Source organism: Typopeltis vanoorti, chromosome 9, assembly GCF_054136105.1.
Source record: "Typopeltis vanoorti isolate ZY-2024b chromosome 9, IOZ_Tvanoo_1.0, whole genome shotgun sequence".
In the NCBI taxonomy this organism is placed as follows: domain Eukaryota; kingdom Metazoa; phylum Arthropoda; class Arachnida; order Uropygi; family Thelyphonidae; genus Typopeltis; species Typopeltis vanoorti.
In genome coordinates this window covers 137663777-137687046 of record NC_143557.1, presented here as the reverse complement: position 1 = coordinate 137687046, position 23270 = coordinate 137663777, and the positions used below count along the sequence as shown (strand labels likewise).

Below are 23270 nucleotides of genomic sequence, written 5' to 3'. Positions count from 1 at the left end.
TAATTCTAGCCTGCTGCTGCTTATAACGTTCATAATGGACGTCACTCTTATGCAAACAGTATTCCTTCCACATTGTCACTTTCTTACAAGTCTCTTTCTTAATAAGATTACACATCCATTTGACTCCTACCTATTTATTCTTTGAACTCTCGGGACACATTCTGATATCGCATCATTTAAGTATTGTTTCAATGTTTCCCATGCACTGTCGATATTCTTTCCATCCAGCAACCGATCCCATTCCACTGTACTCGGTATACTCCTCAGCTGGTCATGATTTCCTGCTTTGTAGTTCAGCATGTAACCTTTCCTGAACGGAACATTCATAAACTTAGTTGCTTCCCAAGTGAGTACCACATGATCACTGTCACCAATCGGTGGCAGAATAGTTGCGTGTTTAACTGAAACGCCCTCTGACACTATAATCAAATCTAACACTCTTTGCCCTCGAGTTCCTTCTGTCACATACTGCTTGAGGAAGTTGTCCTGCAACAGCTCAATAAATGCATTTTCATTCTTCTTATGAGCTTCTACTGCTACTCAATCAATATTTGGATAATTAGTCTCCCATTATGATTACTCTTTTCGTGCTCATCTTTTGTATTTGGCGATGCATTTTTTCATCACTAGCAACTGATCCCCCAGGTCTGTATCAACACCCCACTATGTAATCGATCTTGTTAGATTCCATCTCACACCAGATGGCTTCAAACTCAGTGCCACATGAAATATTGTTAGTAGTAGTACTACCATCATAGTGTTGGAACGTACATCCTAGTTTCGAATCCGCCATTTTGTTGTAACGTACTCTTATTAATAAAATCAATTAATTGCTAATTGATCACTAATCCAAATGTAGGGAAATTTATATTTATACTGCGCCACCCTATATTTAGATTAGTCTATATAAAATAGCAGAATCAATTTTCAATTAAATTAGCAGTCTACTTACTCTTCAGGCTGAATTTAATATTTTCCACTTGAGGCTCCCGCAAGATTCGAATTATTTATGAACGGTGCAATAAAAAAGAATCAGGCAAACACAATATTGAAATTAACAAAACAAAACATTTAATATAAGGTTATATGACAAATACATGAATTCCACTTCTAAAATAAGACATTACAATTAAGTTAGTACATCAGGTCAAATCATTCATATTAATTCAGTCTTCAAAATCTTCACATAAAAGTTTCAGTTTTCTCAATTACAAGATTCCTTACTCAGATTAATACAACAGAATTTTTTGTTTAATTAGTTTGCTCATATCTCTCAGTTATACTCCATACTTGACTCTCAGCAGGCACTTATCATATTATTAATCGCGGCAGATATTATTTCAAGGCAAATTATTTTCAACTTCTAACTTCGGTGATATGCCACAGTAAATGTTAGAATAAGCAAAATGGAACTATCACTCAAATCTTCATACACAGAAACAAATAAAATATGACTGTCTTTACCGGAATTAATCTTCAGCATGTCAGATTTAATGTGAGCACATCTTCAAATTATATTTATTACACGTATGGAACACATTTAAAAGAATTCTTCAAGGTTATAACTAGATTATTTGTCGTGCTTCACAATTCTCGACGGCAACTATAGGGCAGATTGATATCCTTGTTTACTACTTCACAACAAATTAAGCTCCGTACAATTCTTCTTAAAGGCAATATAGAAATAAGTAGTAATTCTAAGCTAACTGGATCTATTCTGGATCCTTCATTAAACTTCCAGTCCTTTAATTATCCAAATACGGCACTAAATTCCTATTACTGCCACTGCTGACTTTACTTTCAGCTATCTATAAGTTTTCACTTCGTCTCTGCACACTTCTAAATACTACTCCCTTGAATTCCTGCCCTTCAGTCCTTTTTATTTACTTTCACCTCCCTGCTTATATCCTTCCTTCTTTCCGCTTCAAAAACTCCTCTTTCTTTTTTTATATCACTACTCGTATATCTTTCTTCTCTCCTCGTTACTGTGAGCGAGTACGTTATCGTACTCGCTCACAGTCTACCCACGCGCGTTCCATTTTATTTCTCTCTCCATGGCAACGAACAAAACGTAAGCATTCGCATTAACGTTACATAAGGCTATACTTTTACATTGAGTAATGAAAAACATTAATAAAAATATTAGTTACTTAATTTTCTCCATTTCATTTACAAATAACAATAATAAAATATATGTTACAGTATATATATATAAGGTACATTAAATTATATACATATAATTTCTCATAATATTATTGAAGGAATAAAGTAAATAAGATAAATGATATTTATCACTGAGTCATTCCAATAGTAAAATATACATTAAAATTATTTAATCAAATAATAGCTGATGAAATTCAGGAATAATACATGAATAATAATTCTTAAGCAAGTGATTAACAAATAATTTTTAAACAAGTCATGCTTAATATATGATAGGTTATGTTAAATGAGAATGAAGAACAAAATATACATAATTTCATTCACAGTTTAACAATAGGTCTCAAGTCTAACTGGATTCAAGCCATCTGATGTCATTAGCATCACACCCCCTCCTATCCTCTCTATCCTTTCTAAAAAATATTGTATCCTTGACACTCGATACCAGTTAGTAGGTCTGATTCTGATAGCCAGGTCTCACTAATACCTACAAACTGGGGTTGCAACATATTGATAAGGCAATTAACTCCATCCCTTTATTTCTGGTACTCTTAGCAATCATGTACAGACATAATAATCTACCTGTTTGTTCTTTTGTATTGTCTTGTCTGCAGTCTGCCTGACACAGCTGGACAACTTGCAGATCTCTATTCTCTAATGCTTTACACATGTAGACATCTTTGCACACATTTGATAGGTCCGAACTGGACGAACACAAACTCAAAATCATTCTCACCTTGTCAACATTTCGAGATCTGAGTTCAAGTCACTGGTTGAGGTGGAACTTGAGGAGTTATGTAAAGGAGGAATGGAGCGTACTGTTTTCAACACAGCTATGGATAGGATTGAAAAGTCTATGACAGCAAGTAATTTATATACAAGAGGGAGAGTGGCTGAAAGAACAGAACTCTGGGGTGGGGAAATCTGAGGAGAGGAAGCTGTCCACCATTGCACATAGTGAGCGACCTTTGAGAAAGTTGTGCAGTCTACTTGCACAGAGCGTGAAAGGCAGAGCATAGGATGGGAGCTTGCTGAGTTAGCCTCCTGTGCCAAACCCTTTGAGATGTGAAGGGTAACACATGAGTTTCTCCAAATTTTTCCATCTCTTGAGTCCAGAGGTGCGTGGTGAAAGCTAGATCAGCTATAGATTGCAAGCACTGAAAACAGTGATATAATAGCTGTTTTATGTTGATAGGATTTTGAATTGATGTGGAGTTAATTTTTTATATATTAATATTTTGCAGACTTGGTTGGATGAGCGGTTAGCGTATCTGCTCTCAAGCCAAAAGGCTGCGGGTTCGAATCCTGCCATGGGAATGGATGTTTGTGATTGTGAAAATACTAGTCGTGGTGGGCGGTAGGTGATTGGTGTAAATGATGGTAGTTGCAGTGGAGACAGTTGTAGAGTAGGTTTCCTCTCTCAATGAACCTTTAGACTCCCTGGAAGTGTCACATAATAATAATAATATTCCATGAATTCTGAATTAACTGATGCCATGTTATTTTTAATATAATACTGCATGTAATAGGTAAAAAAAAAAAGTGATTTAATTTCTAAATTTTTGCTATGAATTTTTCTACCCTCAGTTATTCCGTGCCATAATCTTAAAGTGAAAAAAAAAAAATCAAAATATATTTATGAATCAATATACAGAAAAAGGACTAGTTGATGTGCCACACCTTCATGGACTAAGATGCATTAAAACATTGCCTTAAAGACATTGCTTCAAAAATCAGATATTCTGGAAATCGGCATTTTCTCTACAGAAAACTCTTTAAAATAAATTTGGCTGTGGGGAGGGGAAGCTTAAGATTTAGATACCATTCTCTGCTAAAGGAAAAGCAAACTGGCCTAACCTTGACTGCAGTGGGCATCCAGTGGGTGTAGGTCATTAGGATAAGTTTTTGAAATTTTGTGTTATTCATTTTAATGGTGTGGGATGGCTGGCTTTGTTGATTATGTTATGTATGATCTAACCTAGAAAATGTTTAACTGTAGGTTAAAAGTGATAAAATATTTGCTTTATTTTAACATATCAAATTGTGATTAGTTAAACTTTCAAAGTAATATAATAAAGTGAAGATATCTGTAAATCATATTTCCATCTAAAGTTTAATCATTATTTTATAACAGGTTGACAGCTTTTGTTGTAAGGTCTTTCCACCAAGCAAAATCTTTTATTGATGTTGATGATAATATTTTGCAAACCTCCCTTCAATGGCTTGCAAAAAATCAGAAAGAGGATGGGTCTTTTGAAGAACCTGGAGAAGTTCACCATAAACCTATGCAGGTAGGATGTATTTCATAAATTATGGACATTTGCATAATTGTTTACTTACATTTGTCTAATCATCAGTGTGGAAATGATTCAATAAGCAATTTTCTTTAAAAAACATATTTATCTTTAATGTCTTTCTTGTAGGGTGATGCCATTTTCACAACAGTTATGCTTACAAACATTTTAGCATATTTTTAGACAATTTAGTGAAATTTGAAAATTTCTCTGAACTGTTCCATTTGAAACAGTTTTAATAGCAATCTGTGCTTCATATTTAATTTCTTTGAAACTAAAAAGTTTTTATTTTGAATTGCTTCTGATAAAAGAAAAAAAAAATTCTAGTGGTTATGCAAAAAGGAAAAAAATTCATTTCAGGTTGTTTTGCTAATAAAAAAAATCAGAATTATAAGAGCAAAAGAATTCTTTCATCAAGCATTCTTCAACCCTTTAAAACTAGTTTGTCAAAAATTACTGTAGCATATGACCAGATATACATTTCTAGTAAGCTGCTTAATTTGTATACAGCATGTCAGTTCTCACATTATGCTATCTAATAAATTTACATCATTCAAAAAACTAGTGGAACTTTTTTGACCCCCCACTGAGTATATTAAGTTACTGCATTCAATGTATTGTGACTTGTTTTGGCTTATGTACTCCAGGCATGTAATTTTCTCACTATAAACAGTTTGAAACTATTTGACAAATTTTTACGGAACCCAAAATGCCAATGTGGATTTCAGGATGATTTTATCAGTGAATATGTATAAAGGCTTTTCAACTGGCAGTTGAAAAACCAGACTTATGAAAGAAAAATGTTTAGGTCTGCTCAAAACTGCAGCTCTTCACCCTGCAAACTGGCAAGATGAAAACATGCAATGCTTTTACCTTCCTGTTTGCTCCAACTTAAAAAGAGCGCATGCAATTAATACATCTTGGCTTTGTTACTTTCACTGACTCAAACTAACCCATCTCGGCCAGTAAAATGTTATATAAAGCAGTTTTCAATGTTTGCTTAACTCGAGAATGAATTGACTGCTTTTGACATCTTCAATAGATCGAGGATATTCCAAAAGATAGTTTATGTGCATTTTCATCAATGTACACCTCTAGATTATGGGCAGTGATTAATTTTTTTTTACCTCCCTCCACAGCCTGTGCTACAGTTTATGTGCTGCTATTTTGTGGCCAGATATTCTTAAATTTTTTTAGATATTGTGATATTAAGTTCTTTGTTATTACAGTTATCCCTATTAGTAGTTTTTATAATTATTAGTAGGTATTTTATTTTTCCCAATATGCATGACGAAGAGCAACTTCTATAAGTCGCTCAACTCTTGTGGCAAGGGATATGAGACTAAATAGACTGAAATTATTGAAGTGAATTGAAATAATGAGACATGGTCTGCTTTCTCTCACAGTTGTAATATAAGATATTCTGCTGATCCAACAGTTGCAATCATTACTAAGATTGTAGTATGTTAGCACTGTAAAGCACTTAAATACAGACAAATCTCCTGGAATGTGTTGTTTAAATGGAAAGGAGAAACTAAATAAAATCGGAGCTCCTCCTGAACCATTATCACACATTACAATGCAGCATTCCATGTTCTCATCAATTTATTGAAACTATTTGAGCTTAAAATTCTGCATTTCAAATGACATCATTTGATGGTAAGCATCATCAAATTCCTGAAATGTACCCTCAAGAGATGTACAGGATATGATTGTATAGTACTACATGAAAAATTTACATCATTACTAACTTATCTACAATTTTCCTCCAAATCAGTCTGTTACCTGTCAAAACTCCAACATTCGTCTAAGGCATTTTGTACCATATCAATCCACCTTTATTTTCCTCTTCCTCTGAGTTGTTTTCGCGCCAACATGGCAGAGAACACTTGTTTTGTTAATCTTTCCTCGCCCATTCTGTTTAAGTGACCATACCACCTGAGATTAGCTCTGCTAATGCATTCCTGGATGCTGATAATGTCAAGTTCTTTCCTAATATCCTCATTTTTTATATGATATTGCCATTGATGCCATCTGTTCACGCCTCTAATCTTTCTCAGGACTCGTATCTGCGGTCTCTAGGCTTTGGTCAAGTGTTTTACTTCTGACCCAGCTCTCAGATCCACCAGTTAAAACTGGTTTGAACACTGTCTTGTATACAGCTAATTTAGTGTTCAGACTAATTTCTCTCTTATTCCATATGAATTTATTCAATTGACTTCCCACGATACCAGCTTTGCTGATTCTGTTGTCTATTTCTATATTTAGTTTACCATCTTGTAAAATTGTGCCTAAGTAGCTGAAATGTTTTACTTGTTCCACAGGTTCTCTATTCACAACACAGTTGACATTTTCATTGATTCTGCCTATTTTCATTGTCTTAGTCTTTTTACTGCTGACCTTCATACCATATCTATTACAACAGTTATTCAATTTAGTCAGGGAATCTTGCAAACTTGTAGTGGATTTATTTAGAAGTATAACATCATCCACATAAAGCAAAGCGCTAACATTAACATCTCCAATTCTGATATCATGTTTAATACCACTATCCTTCATAATGTGATCCATATAGATAATGAATAACAGAGGGGATAATGTACATCCTTGTCTCGCACCAGATTTAACATTAAACCGTCTTCCTGTACATTCTTCAATTCTAACTGATGACTTACAACTCAAATAAAGACTAAGTATTGCTTGATAGAATGCCCCATTGACACCATATAACTGCAGCGTACTGAATAGCTTCTCTCTTGGCAGCTTGTCTTATGCCTTTTCCAAATCGACAAAACTTAAATACAGATCTTTGTTATATTCCCATGCTTTCTCGACTATTTGTCGTAAAGTGAAGATCTGATCCTGACAGCGTCTATTTGGCCTGAATCCAGCTTGTTCTTCACCAAGCTTTTCTTCCACAATTCTTCTCAACCGTTTCTCAAGTATACTTGCATAGATCTTGCCAGGAAAACTCAGTAGGGAAATACCTCTGTAATTCTCACATTCATTTCTATTTCTCTTTTTATATATATGGGTACTACGAGAGCTCTACTCCAATCATCGGCAATTCATCCCTCTGTCCAGGCTTTCTGAACTATGTAGTGCAGCCACTGTAAGACTTTTATACAACTATACTTCAGCATTTCCGGTCGAATATCATCTACTCCCTCTGCCTTTCCACATTTCAAGCCTTTGATGGCTTTTTCTACTTCAAGTATGGATATGTATTCCTGACTGTATACATGTTCAGTGTTTTTTACCACTGTGCTATCATTGCTTGTTTCATTTAGCAGTTTTTCTAAGTAATTACTCCATGCTTCAAGGATATCTTTTTCTCCCGTTTTCATGTCACCTTTATCATCTCTAATTCCTTTTACAGCACTCTTTCCTCCATTTCTAAGCTGCTTCAACAACCTCCAGAATATCTTACCACCTTCTTGATATTTATTTGCTATGTTCTTGCCAAAGTCCTCCCATGACTTTTGTTTAGCTAGTTTTACACAGTGTTTTGCTTTCTTACATTGCCTCTGTATTCTCTAAGAGCAAAAGCTTACTTATTTGACAGGAACTTTTGATATGCTTTCTTCTTTTCCTTCACTGCCTCTTTAACATCCTGTGTTCACCATGGAGTTCTGATTTTTCTATCCTTGCAGACAACCTCACCACATGCCTCTCTGGCTGAATCAATCGGGGTTTTCTTCAAGGCTTGCCACTGAATCTCTAAGGTTTGGTTCCTGTTCTCAAACGCTTTCATTTTTTCTTCAATAATTTTTGGGTATTTTTAGTCTACAGTTCACATCTGAGAGCTGCTCAACTTTTATTCGCTTTAAAACTTTCTTACGTGTTATTCTTTTCAATATGAAATTCAATTTTGTCCTGCTCAAGACTAAATAGTGATCACTTCCAATTTCAAATCCTCTGTACACTCTGGTGTCCTGCACCAAGGAGAAAACATCGCTATCAACAATGACATAGTCAGTGAGACTCTTCTTATTCCTTGCCTCTTCTCTCCAAGTGAATTTGTGCACATGTTTATGTTGGAACATTGTTAGTAATAACCAGTCCATGTCCTGCGCAGAAATCCAACAGGTATTTGCCATTATTAATAGCTTTGCTCTTTTCTCCAAATTTTCCCAAAACATTTTTGTATGTCTGATAATCACTTCCTACTCTATTTAGATCCCCAACAAGGATCAATAGCTTTCTCTAGAGCCTCAAAAAATTCCTCCACTTCTACCTTAGTAGAATCTTATTTGGGACCATAGGCACAAATAAGTCTCATTGTCCAGTTCCCCATTCTGATATTTGCCCAAATCACTCTACTTGACACTGCCTGCCATTCAAGAAGATGAGCCTTGTATTTTGTGTTGAATACGATGGCTTCTTCTTCTTTTCTTTGATTGTCATTGCCCAAATAGAACATTTTGTATTTATTGCTCAGAAAGATCTCACCAGTTTTTGTCTTTTTTGTTTCAGTCACACCTATCATGTCGATCTGGTACTTATCTAATTCCTCTGCTAGCTCCATTTCTTTGCCATTCAGGCTTATGTTGATAGTACCGATCAACATAAGAAGTCTCGTGAAAACAACGGTAGGGGTTGGGGGCTTATTTAACCAGGCCACGCCCCAGCTGGCAAGAAATTTTGTCATGTTATACCATCATTTTGTATTTTGGGTTAAGCCAATAAGAATACAATTTGTTTGGCTAAATTCCAAATTGTCAGCCCATCTTCATTCGTTCACTATCCAGGTAGATACCCAACAGGGTGCACTACGAGAAGGTGAGGATTGGACATTAGGTCAGAAGCCCTGGTCGCTTCTCTGCATTCCTTTAAAGGCTATGTGGAGGTCTCCTCTCAGTTATACAGCTCTTCCCCTTAAGCACCCCTTGGTGTGAAGCAAATAGTTGAAAGGGAGTTCATGTTTACTTTCAAGGTGCAAGGTCAGATGTACCATTTGGCTGGAAGTTTGTTGCCATTGAACCAAATGACCATAAATTTTTGCAAATTAATTTCATTTCAAACCTGTACAAGCAGTTTTCTGTTGTAAACAGATCATAGGGTTTGAACTCATAAATTGTATTTGATTTATAATTATTGTTACATCAGCATAACACACACACAAACACAGTACTGACAGGATATCACACATGCAGATTCAATGCACCCACAGCTAATGAAGTAGTGATTGTCATTACTAGGCAAGAATATAACCACAGAGACATAATCTTGCATGGTTGCAACAATAGACTGAAACTGATACAAGATTCATAACGCCTGCGATGCACTCCAATATCCACTTTTATTTTTCAGAGGAGAGGATGGATAATGCATGAGTTTACCACAAACGAATCCAGGAATTGGACAACCTACAAGTAGAAAACCATTTCAGCAATGAATTTTTGCTAGTATTGCATGATGGTATGGATAGAAAATTTAAATCCACTATATAAATATGATCAACTCATCAATACTGGGTTGACATATGCTAAAATTGAGTATGAGCATCTCGCATGAATATATTTAATCCAAAATAAACTTTGGGTAGAAAATTATATACATATCCATGATACATTGCACAGAGATGTATATAATTACACCTCATTCCTTCAGATTATCCACTTGCATTCAAATGGTTAATTTCCAATAAGAGTTTGCTTTGCAATTATGATTACTAAAGCCCAAGGACAAGCCTTTAAATATGCAGGTTTCATTTTTAACAGGTGAATGTTTCGGACACGGGCAGTTATGTGTAGCATGTTCTACAAAGATGTGTTTTAATGCTCAGTTCTACACCATGACAAAAGCACCAGCCTCTAATGTTAAAAAGTTTATATAGCTGTTTGGTTGTAGTTCTTAACATAATTGACTCTGAATTTTTGGTAAATTAATCCAGCCATACTTCTTTGAGGACTTAGAGGAGTATTTCATAGCTGCTGCTGACTCTTTAAATAGTCTGGCCTGTAATTTGTATAGCAGTGTATTTTATTCCACCTAAACTTTGTAAATAGTATATCTAAAACATCAGTCTGCAAGTCCTGACTGACATAATAATAGTGAATGTCTTTGTGTTCTCAGAGGTGGATGTTTACAGAACTTAATGCCTGATCATACTAGGTTAAGTTAGAGAAGACACTATGTGCTGTGGGATGTGATAAGATGGAGTTTGTTCTTTGAGCATATGAAGATTGCTAGCTGGGTTTGTGGTTTTCAACATTTTTTACAGATTTTATTTATTCAAAACGTTGACTATCTTTTTTACATATACCTCAGATGTAGGTGGTAGAAATAACTTTGCTTTGATTTTGTGTATTTGGAAATTTCTCTCCTATTTCTTCTGTGTTCATCAAGATTTCACCATTTTCATTATTTATGGTTCTCTCATTATCAATAAATAACTGGATATTTTGTTGAAATTTCGTATATTATTGATGTACAAACTAAACAGCAGTGGACCAAGTGATGACTCCTGCAGTCCACCACTAGTCTGTTGCCCTCTCCTGACTCAACTTCTCTATAAACTACTCTTTGTATTTCCCCAACCACCCTCTAATCCAAATCACCAACTTCATGTCCACCTCAGTTTGCTTAAGGAACAGCATTCCATGTGGAATCCTGTCGAATGCCTTCACGAAGTCTAGCAGTGTCACTAGCTATTTCTTTTATCCAACTCAGTTATCACTTTATTATAAAAGTTGAAGGCAAGACCTACCCTTCACAAAACCCTGCTATCTGTTAAGTATCATTCCTATCCACCATCTTGAATTCTGATTTATGAACTTCTCCAATACCCAAAACCACCATCAATTAAAGATGCCAAGAAATTATATTCTTGGTTTAATCCTTATCCAAGTATAAGCAAACAATGTTTTCACATGAACTATCATGACTGGGCTACTTGTATGTAGGGCTAATGGCTTCACATCAGTGGCCTTAGTATCCCATAATGCAAAGCACACACCCTTTCAAATGTGTGTGATGCAATGCATTATAGGAAGGGCCACTATCCAGACCAGTTTTGATTTTTATTGAGTGGGAGCCGGACTCAGAAGAGACACCAAGGTTAAAGTAATGCAGAAATCGTATATTATCTATATACAATTAAAAAAACTTATAACAACTCTAATCCAGAGTATTTTAATAATAAGATGTGACACCTTTTGACTACTTGTATATGGATACTATGACTTCTGCATTTCTTCAACCTTGGTAATCTCTTCTGGGTCTGGCTCCCACTGATGAGACCTCAATGAAGTTTGAAACTAATATGGATAGTGGCCCTTTCCATAATGCACTGCATATACACATCTGAAAGTGTGTGTGTGTGCGCTTTCCATTATTGGATACTAAGGCAACTGATATGCAGTCATTAGCCTCTATATACAAGTAGCCCAGTTGCGAAGATACTACACATGCAAACATTGTTTGCTTATGCTTGGATAAAGGATTAAACCAAGAATATAATTTCTGGACATCTTTAACATATACAGGGTGGCCATAATTAAAGAGATGTTCAGAGCTCTGTTGCAAAAAATGTATTGGACAAAATTCAAACGTTTATGAAACTACTTTTGAAATTTTGTGAGTTTTTTTTTAAGTGCACCAGCTACATTAATATTTGCATGATTAATACTTGTGTACCATTATCAGTACATAATGTAGTCCCATTCCTAATATATTTTCAAAAAGCAACATGATCATGTTGGTGTGAGTTGTGCTTTGGTCATCTAGGGTGTTTGAACCAGTAAAGATGTATTTCAGGAGGTTTTATTTCCTTCCATATCATCATCAACTTCCTGCCATGTACCCTCAAGGGGTGTACAGGATATGACAGTACTACATGAAAAAATTACATCATTACTAACTTCCTATCTACAATTTTCCTCCAAATCAGTCTGTTACTTGTCAAGACTCCAACATTATCATCATCATCAAATTCCTGCCATGTACCCTCAAGGGGTGTACAGGATATGACAGTACTACATGAAAAAATTACATCATTACTAACTTCCTATCTACAATTTTCCTCCAAATCAGTCTGTTACTTGTCAAGACTCCAACATTATCAGATCTTATATTTCTGTCGTCTAAGGAACTTTGTACCGTATCAATCCACCTATATCTTGGTCTTCCTCTGGGTAGTTTTCCTGCCAACCTGGCAGAGAACACTTGTTTTGCTAATCGTTCCTCTCGGCATTCTATTTAAGTGACCATACCATCTGAGATTAGCTCTGCTAACGCATTCCTGGATGCTGACAATTTCAAGTTCTTTCCTAATATCCTCATTTTTAATATGATATTGCCATCGATGCCATCTGTTCACGCCTCTAATCTTTCTCAGGACTCTCATATCTGCGGTCTCTAGTCTTTGGTCAAGTGTTTTACTTCTGACCCAGCTCTCAGATCCATAAGTTAAAATTGGCTTGAACACAGTCTTGTATATACAGCTAATTTAGTGTTCCGACTAATTTCTTTCTTATTCCATATGAATTTATTCAATTGACTTCCCACGATACCAGCTTTGCTGATTCTGTTGTCTATTTCTATATTTAGTTTACCATCTTGTAAAATTGTGCCTAAGTAGCTGAAATGTTTTACTTGTTCCACAGGTTCTCCATTCACAACACAGTTGACATTTTCAATGATTCTGCCTACTTTCATTGTCTTTGTCTTTTTATTGCTGACCTTCATACCATATCTATTACAACAGCTATTCAATTTAGTCAGAGAATCTTGCAGACTTGTAGCGGATTTATTTAGAAGTATAACATCATCCGCATAAAGCAAAGAGCTGACATTAACATCTCCAATTTTGATATCAGGTTTAATACCACTTTCCTTCATAATGTGATCCATATAGATAATGAATAACAGAGGGGATAATGTACATCCTTGTCTCGCACCAGATTTAACATTAAACCATCTTCCTGTACTTCAATTCTAACTGCTGACTCACAACTCAAATAAAGACTAAGTATTGCTAGATATAATGCCCCATTGACACCATATAACTGCAGCATATTGAATAGCTTCTCTCTTGGCACCTTGTCATATGCCTTTTCCAAATCGACAAAACTTAAATACAGATCTTTGTTATATTCCCATGCTTTCTCGACTATTTGTCGTAAAGTGAAGATCTGATCCCGACAGCCTCTATTTGGCCTGAATCCAGCTTGTTCTTCACCAAGCTTTTCTTCCACAATTCTTCTCAACCGTTTCTCAAGTATACTTGCATAGATCTTGCCAGGAACACTCAGTAGGGAAATACCTCTGTAATTCTCACATTCATTTCTATTTCTCTTTTTATATATATGGGTACTACGAGAGCTCTACTCCAATCATCGGGAATTCGTCCCTCTGTCCAGGCTTTCTGAACTAAGCAGTGCAGCCACTGTAAGACTCTTATACCACCATACGTCAGGATTTCTGGTCGAATATCATCTACTCCTGCTGCCTTTCCACATTTCAAGCCTTTGATGGCTTTTTCTACTTCAAGTATGGATATGTATTCCTGACTGCATGCCTAGTCAGTGTTTTTTTTATCACTGTGCTGTCATCACTGCTTGTTTCATTTAGCAGTTTTTCAAAGTAATTACTCCATACTTCAAGGATATCTTTTTCTACTGTTTTCATGTCACCTTTATCATCTCTAACTCCTTTTACAGCACTCTTTCCTTCATTCCTAAGCTTCTTCAACAACCTCCAGAATATTTTGCCACCTTCTTGATATTTATTTTCTATATTCTTGCCAAAGTCCTCCCATGACTTTTGTTTAGCTAGTTTTACACATTGTTTAGCTTTCTTACATTTGTCTCTGTATTCTGTAAGAGTAAAAGCTGACTTATTTGCCAGGAACTTTTGATATGCTTTCTTCTTTTCCTTCACTGCCTCTTTAACTTCCTGTGTCCACCAGGGAGCTCTGATTTTTTTTATCCTTGCACAGAACCTCACCACATGCCTCTCTGGCAGAATCAATGTTTCCTTCAGAGTTTGCCACTGAATCTCCAAGGTTTGATTCCTGTTCTCAAACACTTTCATTTTCTTTTCAATAATATTTCTGTATTTTAGTCTACAGTTCACATCTGAGAGCTGCTCAACTTTTATTCGCTTTAAAACTTTCTTACATGTTATTCTTTTCAATATGAAATTCAATTTTATCCTGCTCAAGACTAAATAGTGATCACTTCCAATTTCAAATCCTCTGTACACTCTGGCGCCCTGCACCAGGGAGAAAACATCACTATCAACAATAACATAGTCAATGGGACTTTTCTTATTCCTAGCCTCTTCTCTCCATGTGAATTTGTGCACATTTTTATGTTGGTACATGGTGTTAGTAATAACCAGTCCATGTCCTGAGCAGAAATCCAACAGATATTTGCCATTATTATTAGGTTTGCTCTTTTCTCCAAATTTTCCCAAAATATTTTTGTATGTCTCACAATCATTTCCTACTGTACTATTTAGATCCCCAACAAGGACCAACTTTTCCTTTTTCATTGTGTCAGTTGCTTTTTCTAAAGCCTCAAAAAATTCCTCCACTTCTACCTTAGTAAAACCTTCTGTGGGACCATAGGCACAAATATGTCTCATTGTCCAGTTCCCCATTCTCATATTTGCCCACATTACTCTACTTGAGACTGACTGCCATTCAAGAAGATTAGCCTCGTATTTTGTGTTGAATACTATGGCTACTCCTTCTTTTCCTTGATTGTCATTGCCTGAATATAACATTTTGTATTTATTGCTCAGAAAGATCTCACCAGTTTTGGTCTTTTTTGTTTCAGTCACCCCTATTATGTCGATCTGGTACTTATCTAATTCCTCAGCTAGCTCCATTTCTTTGCCATTCAGGCTTCTTACGTTGATAGTACCGATCTTTAACTCTGGTGATGTTGAGTTGGGGTTTATTTTCAGATTTGTTCCAGTAACTGACTTTTCGCTGTTTGCCCTGGTTCCCTGGCGAAAACTACGGGGGCCTTGTTTAACCGGGCGACGCCCCAGTCAGCATGAAATTTTGTCATGTTGTACCATCATTATTTATTTTGGTTTAACCAATAAGAATACAATTTGGTCGGCTAAATCCCAAATTGCCGACTCCAACATTATCAGATCTTATATTTCTATCGTCTAAGGCACTTTGTACCGTATCAATCCACCTATATCTTGGTCTTTTTCTGGGTCGTTTTGCTGCCAACCTGGCAGAGAACACTTGTTTTGCTAATCTTTCCTCTCCCATTCTATTTAAGTGACCATACCATCTGAGATTAGCTCTGCTAACACATTCCTGGATGCTGACAATGTCAAGTTCTTTCCTAATATCCTCATTTTTAATATGATATTGCCATTGATGCCATCTGTTCACACCTCTAATCTTTCTGAGGACTCTCATATCTACGGTCTCTAGTCTTTGGTCAAGTGTTTTACTTCTGACCCTGATCTCAGATCCATAAGTTAAAATTTGTTTGAACACTGTCTTGTATACAGCTAATTTAGTGTTCCGACTAATTTCTCTCTTATTCCATATGAATTTATTCAATTGACTTCCCACCATACCAGCATTGCTGATTCTGTTGTCTCTTTCTATATTTAATTTACCATCTTCAGTAAAAATCATGCCTAAGTAGCCGAAATGTGTAACTTGTTCCACAGGTTCTCCATTCACAACACAGTTGACGTTTTCAATGATTCTGCCTATTTTCATTGTCTTTGTCTTTTTATTGCCTTCATACTATATCTATTACAACCGTTATTCAATTTAGTCGGAGAATCTTGCAGACTTGTAGCAGATTTATTTAGAAGTATAACATCATCCGCATAAAGCAAAGAGCTGACATTAACATCTCCAATTTTGATATCAGGTTTAATACCACTTTCCTTCATAATGTGATCCATATAGATAATGAATAACAGAGGGGATAATGTACATCCTTGTCTCACATCAGATTTAACATTAAACCATCTTCCTGTACTTCAATTCTAACTGCTGACTTACAATTCAAATAAAGACTAAGTATTGCTTGATATAATGCCCCATTGACACTATATAACTGCAGCGTATTGAATAGCTTCTCTCTTGGCGCCTTGTCATATGCCTTTTCCAAATCGACAAAGCTTAAACACAGATCTTTGTTATATTCCCATGCTTTCTCATCTATTTGTCGTAAAGTGAAGATCTGATCCTGACAGCCTCTGTTTGGCCTGAATCCAGCTTGTTCTTCACCAAGCTTTTCTTCCACAATCTTCTCAACTGTTTCTCAAGTATACTTGCATAGATCTTGCCAGGAACACTCAGAAGGGAAATACCTCTGTAATTCTCACATGCAGTTTTATTTCCCTTTTTATATATGGGTACTATGAGAGCTCTACTCCAATCATCGGGAATTCGCCCCTCTGTCCAGGCTTTCTGAACTATGCAGTGCAGCCACTGTAAGACTTTAATACCCCCATACTTCAGCATTTCTAGTCGAATATCATCTACTCCTGCTGCCTTTCCACATTTCAAGCCTTTGATGGTTTTTCTATTTCAAGTATGGATATGTATTCCTGACTGCATGCATGGTCTGTGTTTTTTTATCACTTAGTCAATGAGACTTTTCTTATTCCTAGACTCTTCTCTCCCTGTGAATTTGTGCACATTTTTATGTTGGAACATGGTGATAGTAATAACCAGTCCATGCCCTGAGCAGAAATCTAACAGATATTTGCCATTATTATTAGCTTTGCTCTTTTCTCCAAATTTTCCCAAAATATTTTTGTATGTCTCACAATCATTTCCTACTCTGCTATTTAGATCCCCAACAAGGACCAACTTTTCCTTTTTCATTGTGTCAGTTGCTTTTTCTAAAGTATCAAAAAATTCCTCTACTTCTACCTTAGTAGAACCTTCTGTGGGACCATAGGCACAAATAAGTCTCATTGTCCAGTTCCCCCATTCTCATATTTGCCCACATTACTCTACTTGAGACTGACTGCCATTCAAGAAGATTAGCCTCGTATTTTGTGTTGAATATTATGGCTACTCCTTCTTTTCCTTGATTGTCATTGCCTGAATATAACATTTTGTATTTATTGCTCAGAAAGATCTCACCAGTTTTGGTCTTTTTTGTTTCAGTCACCCCTATTATGTCGATCTGGTACTTATCTAATTCCTCAGCTAGCTCCATTTCTTTGCCATTCTGGATTCTTACATTGGTAGTACCGATCTTTAACTCTGGTGATATTGAGTTGGGGTTTGTTTTCAGATTTGTTCCAGTAGCTGACTTTTCGCTATTCGCCCTGGTTCCCTGGCGAAAACAACAGGGGGCCTTGTTTAACCGGGCGACGCCCCAGCCTGCATGAAATTTTGTCATGTTGTACCATCATTTTTTTATTTTGGTTTAACCAATAAGAATACAATTTGGTCGGCTAAATCCCAAATTCTAGCCCATCCTCGTTTGTTCAGTAGCAAAGTAGATACCCAACAGGGTGCACCACGAGAAGGTGAGGATTGGATATTAGGTCAGAAGCCCTGGTCAGTTCTCCACATTCCTTTAAAGGCTATGTGGAGGTCTCCTCTGTTATACAGCTTAAGCACCAAATAAAAAAAACTTTTGATTTCATCTTTAGTGTTGGGGATTTTCTCCTTCAAGCATGTTGATAATCTTGTTAATATCTAATAATTTGAAACGAGGAATACATGTAAAAGGTATCAAGTGGAGTAACTAGATCTGACCTTTTTTTTAAAATTAATATTTCCATCAATATTGTTTGTCTATCTTCAGTCTTGGGACTGGATGAAATTTGACAGGATAGCTGTATTGATGTATATAAATTCTTTTTCAGATGGTATAATTTATATAATCTGACATTTCATTTTACATGACAACTATTTCATCAGATGTATCACTGATGAAATAGTTGCCACTATTTCTCTATCACTGAGAAACTTTCTTGTAAAGTCATAAGGATGCATTCCATAATTAATAGTAGATTAATTCATTGCGCCAACATATCTTGTAGGCTGATACCTCAGTTTAACACTGAATGACAAATGACCCAACATATGAAGTATGAACAACAAAACTTTAGGCAATAGTTAAATGTCATTGACCTGTGATATAAGTATGTATTTATTGATATTATGGAATATTACATCTATTATAATAGCAGTAAGTGCAAATGGCCTGAATGGACATTCAGGCCATTTGCACTTATTGGTATTCTTGAAGTCTTAGCAGAATATCTAATTTGTTAACAAAATATACAAGAGATGACATTTGCAACTAACAAGAGATCATGGCTAAAGTCGTCTCCTAACTTCAAAAGCAGGATTTTAATGACAGAAATATTACTTAGACTGTAATCTTTGTTCGGATAGATTAGTTAGATTGCCTCTTTGTCTATCCGGACACAGATTTAGAAGAACTGAAATCTCAGTTTTGAAGATGACCAGATTAATTTGAAAGATAATTGTTAATAGGTTGTTATTATTAGCCTTGTACAATCCCTGAACATATCAGGAAATAATTGTCGTAATTTATCACTATAAATGCTTAGTGTAATCAGTAGATATATTTAATTTCTGATCATAGTAATCATTAGTATCTTAATATTTTATTAGACCCTTTTCCTTATTTTAATAGGGTGGTTCTGGAAGTGGAGCAGCCCTTGCATCATATGTTCTTTTGGCTTTCCTGGAAAATAAAGTAAGTATTACTTATTATCCCGACTGATTTCTAAGCCAAAATTTCAAGTAAACTTAATCCCTAGAATCAAGTATGTCTGCAAGTAGAAATGGATGATATTGAAAAATTAGATGGTCAAATTTTTTGGAATATTCACCTTACCTTTGATTTAGTATTTACCATATAAAAATAAGGTAAATACTAAATCAAAAATGTCCCTTTTTTCATGTCTTAAGTAAATCCAAGTGTGTCAACAATAAGTGTCCTGAATTTAATCTTGAATAATTCTGTATTTATATGGATAAAACATAGCACAAATTTAAAAAGCACAAATGTTATGTGGCTGCATGGTTGTGTGATGACTTGAATTGTGAAAGCCATATCTGTGCATAAACCAGTTTCCATTTAATATCCTGAGTATTTCAGTACAAAATATGAACAAATTTTGACTTCTTTCAAAAGTAAACATATAAAGTGGTTTCCTCAGATGGGGGTGGTTAGGAATTCTTGTAGACTGTTTTTATACCGGTATAAAAGTTCTGCACATTCAATCTGTTAAAAGACCTGTCCCTCTTGTTTCTTTCTACATAATCTGTGTTCAGCCAAATCAACAACAGGCCAAAAGAAAGAGAGAAGAAAAAAATGCCCAGCACATTAGATACACCCTGATCTATGATGTTTAATATTAAATCTGAAAGCTTTCTCACTATTTCTTAATTAACAGTATGTGTGGATTTGCAAATTCCATTATAACAAATTTTCTGACTACAAGAAGGTAGTGGAAAAAAATCCTAACCAAAGTCATATGAATGCAGATTTTCTAAAAAAAAATAAAAAATAATTTCTGTAGCAAACTTATTCACTCTAGAAAACTAGTGAAACTTGACTTGAGTAGATGAATTTCAATGCATAATGTGAGAGCAGGAGGTTCAGGTTATCTAATCCTTAGGATCCTCATAATTTCAGTCTATTATAGGTCAGCGCTTCTCAAGCTTCACTGAGTTTGAGAAGAATAACTTTAATGCTATATGCAGAACACTCCAAGAAACTCTTAAAAAATGAAATTTTACTTGAATTTAATGCATTATTTTATGAATTACATATAATCAATAAACTCCAACTCAACATCACCAGAGTTAAAGATCGGTACTATCAACGTAAGAAGCCTGAATGGCAAAGAAATGGAGCTAGCTGAGGAATTAGATAAGTACCAGATCGACATAATAGGGGTGACTGAAACAAAAAAGACCAAAACTGGTGAGATCTTTCTGAGCAATAAATACAAAATGTTATATTCAGGCAATGACAATCAAGGAAAAGGAGTAGCCATAACACAAAATACGAAGCTAATCTTCTTGAATGGCAGTCAGTCCCAAGTAGAGTAATGTGGGCAAATATGAGAATGGGGAACTGGACAATGAGACTTATTTGTGCCTATGGTCCCACAGAAGGTTCTACTAAGGTAGAAGTGGAGGAATTTTTTGAGGCTTTAGAAAAAGCAACTGACACAATGAAAAATGAAAAGGTGGTCCTTGTTGGGGATCTAAATAGCAGAGTAGGAAATGGTTGTGAGGCATACAAAAATATTTTGGGAAAATTTGGAAAAAAGAGCAAAGCTAATAATAATGGCAAATATCTGTTGGATTTCTGCTCAGGACATGGACTGGTTATTACTAACACCATGTTCTAACATAAAAATGTGCACAAATTCACATGGAGAGAAGAGGCAAGGAATAAGAAAAGTCTCATTGACTATGTTATTGTTGATAGTGATGTTTTCTCCCTGGTGCAGGACACCAGAGTGTACAGAGGATTTGAAATTGGAAGTGATCACTATTTAGTCTTGAGCAGGATAAAATTGAATTTCATATTGAAAAGAATAACATGTAAGAAAGTTTTAAAGCGAATAAAAGTTGAGCAGCTCTCAGATGTGAGCTGTAGACTAAAATACACAAAGATTATTGAAGAAAAAATGAAAGAGTTTGAGAACAGGAATCAAACCTTGGAGATTCAGTGGCAATCTCTGAAGAAAACATTGATTCTGCCAGAGAGGCATGTGGTGAGATTGTCTGTAAAGATAAAAAAAATCAGAACTCCCTGGTGGACACAGGAAGTTAAAGAGGCAGTGAAGGAAAAGAAGAAAGCATACCAAAAGTTCCTGTCAAATAAGTCGGCTTGTGCTCTTAGAGAATATAGAGACAAATGCAAGAATGCTAAACACTGTGTAAAACTAGCTAAACAAAAGTCATGGGAGGACTTTGGCAAGAATATAGAAAATAAATATCAAGAAGGTGGCAAAATATTCTGGAGGTTGTTGAAGAAGCTTAAGAATGGAGGAAAGAGTGCTATAAAAGGAATTAGAGATGATAAAGATGACATGAAAACGGGAGAAAAAGATATCCTTGAAGTATGGAGTAATTACTTTGAAAAACTGCTAAATGAAACAAGCAGTGATGATAGCACAGTGGTAAAAAAACACTGACCAGACATGCAGTCAGGAATACACATTCATACTTGAAGTAGAAAAAGCCATCAAAAGCTTGAAATGTGGAAAGGCAGCATGAGTAGATGATATTCGACCAGAAATGCTGAAGTATGGTGGTATAAGAGTCTTAGTGGCTGCATTGCATAGTTCAGAAAGCCTGGACTGAGGGACGAATTCCCAATGATTGGAGTAGAGCTCTCATAGTACCCATATATAAAAAGGGAAATAAAACTGTATGTGAGAATTACAGAGGTATTTCCCTACTGAGTGTTCCTGGCAAGATCAATGCAAGTATACTTGAGAAACGGTTAAGAAGAATTGTGGAAGAAAAGCTTGGTGAAGAACAAGCTGGATTCAGTCCAAATAGAGGCTGTCAGGATCAGATCTTCACTTTACGACAAATAGTCGAGAAAAAATGGGAATATAACAAAGATCTGTATTTAAGTTTTGTTGATCTGGAAAAGGAATATGACAAAGTGCCAAGAGAGAAGCTATTCAATACACTGCAGTTATATGGTGTCAATGGGGCATTATGTCAAGCAATACTTAGTCTTTATTTGAGTTGTAAGTCAGCAGTTAGAATTGAAGGAAGTACAGGAAGATGGTTTAATGTTAAATCTGGTGTGAGACAAGGATGTACATTATCCCCTCTGTTATTCATTATCTATATGGATCACATTATGAAGGAAAGTGGTATTAAACCTGATATCAAAATTGAAGATGTTAATGTCAGCTCTTTGCTTTATGCTGATGATGTTATACTTCTAAATAAATCCGCTACAAGTCTGCAAGATTCTCTGACTAAATTGAATAGCTCTTGTAATAGATATGGTATGAAGGTCAGCAATAAAAAGACAAAGACGATGAAAATAGGCAGAATCATTGAAAATGTCAACTGTGTTGTGAATGGAGAACCTGTGGAACAAGTAAAACATTTCAGCTATTTAGGCACGATTTATACTGAATACGGTAAATTAAATATAGAAATAGACAACAGAATCAGCAAAGCTGGTATGGTGGAAAGTCAATTGAATAAATTCATATGGAATAAGAGAAAAATTAGTCAGAACACTAAATTAGCTGTATACAAGACAGTGTTCAAACCAGTTTTAACTTATGGATCTGAGAACTGGGTCAGAAGTAAAACACTTGACCAAAGACTAGAGATCACAGATATGAGAGTCCTGAGAAAGATTATAGGCGTGAACAGATGGCATCAATGGCAGTATCATATTAAAAACGAGGATATTAGGAAAGAACTTGACATTGTCAGCATCCAGGAATGCGTTAGCAGAGCTAATCTCAGGTGGTATGGTCACTAAAACAGAATGGGCGAGGAAAGATTAGCAAAACAAGTGTTCTCTGCCAGGTTGGCAGCAAAACGACCCAGAGGAAGACCAAGATATAGGTGGATTAATACGGTACAAAGTGCTTTAGACGATAGAAATATAAGATCTGATAATGTTGGAGTGTTGACAAGTAACAGACTGATTTGGAGGAAAATTTTAGATAGGAAATTAATAATGATGTAATTTTTTTCATGTAGTACTATCATATCCTGTACACCCCTTGAGGTTACCTGACAGGAATTTGATGATGATGATATAATCAATATTTAGAAATTAACTGATCTTACTGAAACACAGGAAATTTGGGATGTGCAGA

The 23270-nt window shown here is 35.6% G+C and overlaps 1 protein-coding gene across 3 annotated transcripts in view; it reads left to right on the top strand.

The window, feature by feature from the left end:
* The window catches only part of Tep2 (Thioester-containing protein 2), a 320565-nt gene that overhangs the window by 233662 nt on the left and 63633 nt on the right, over positions 1-23270 (top strand). For all 3 annotated transcript variants that reach the window (XM_090397649.1, XM_090397651.1, XM_090397650.1), the window contains exons 26-27: positions 4295-4451; positions 19079-19141. In XM_090397649.1, coding sequence (XP_090253775.1) covers positions 4295-4451; positions 19079-19141 — 220 coding nt within the window. The remainder of the gene's footprint in view (positions 1-4294; positions 4452-19078; positions 19142-23270) is intronic.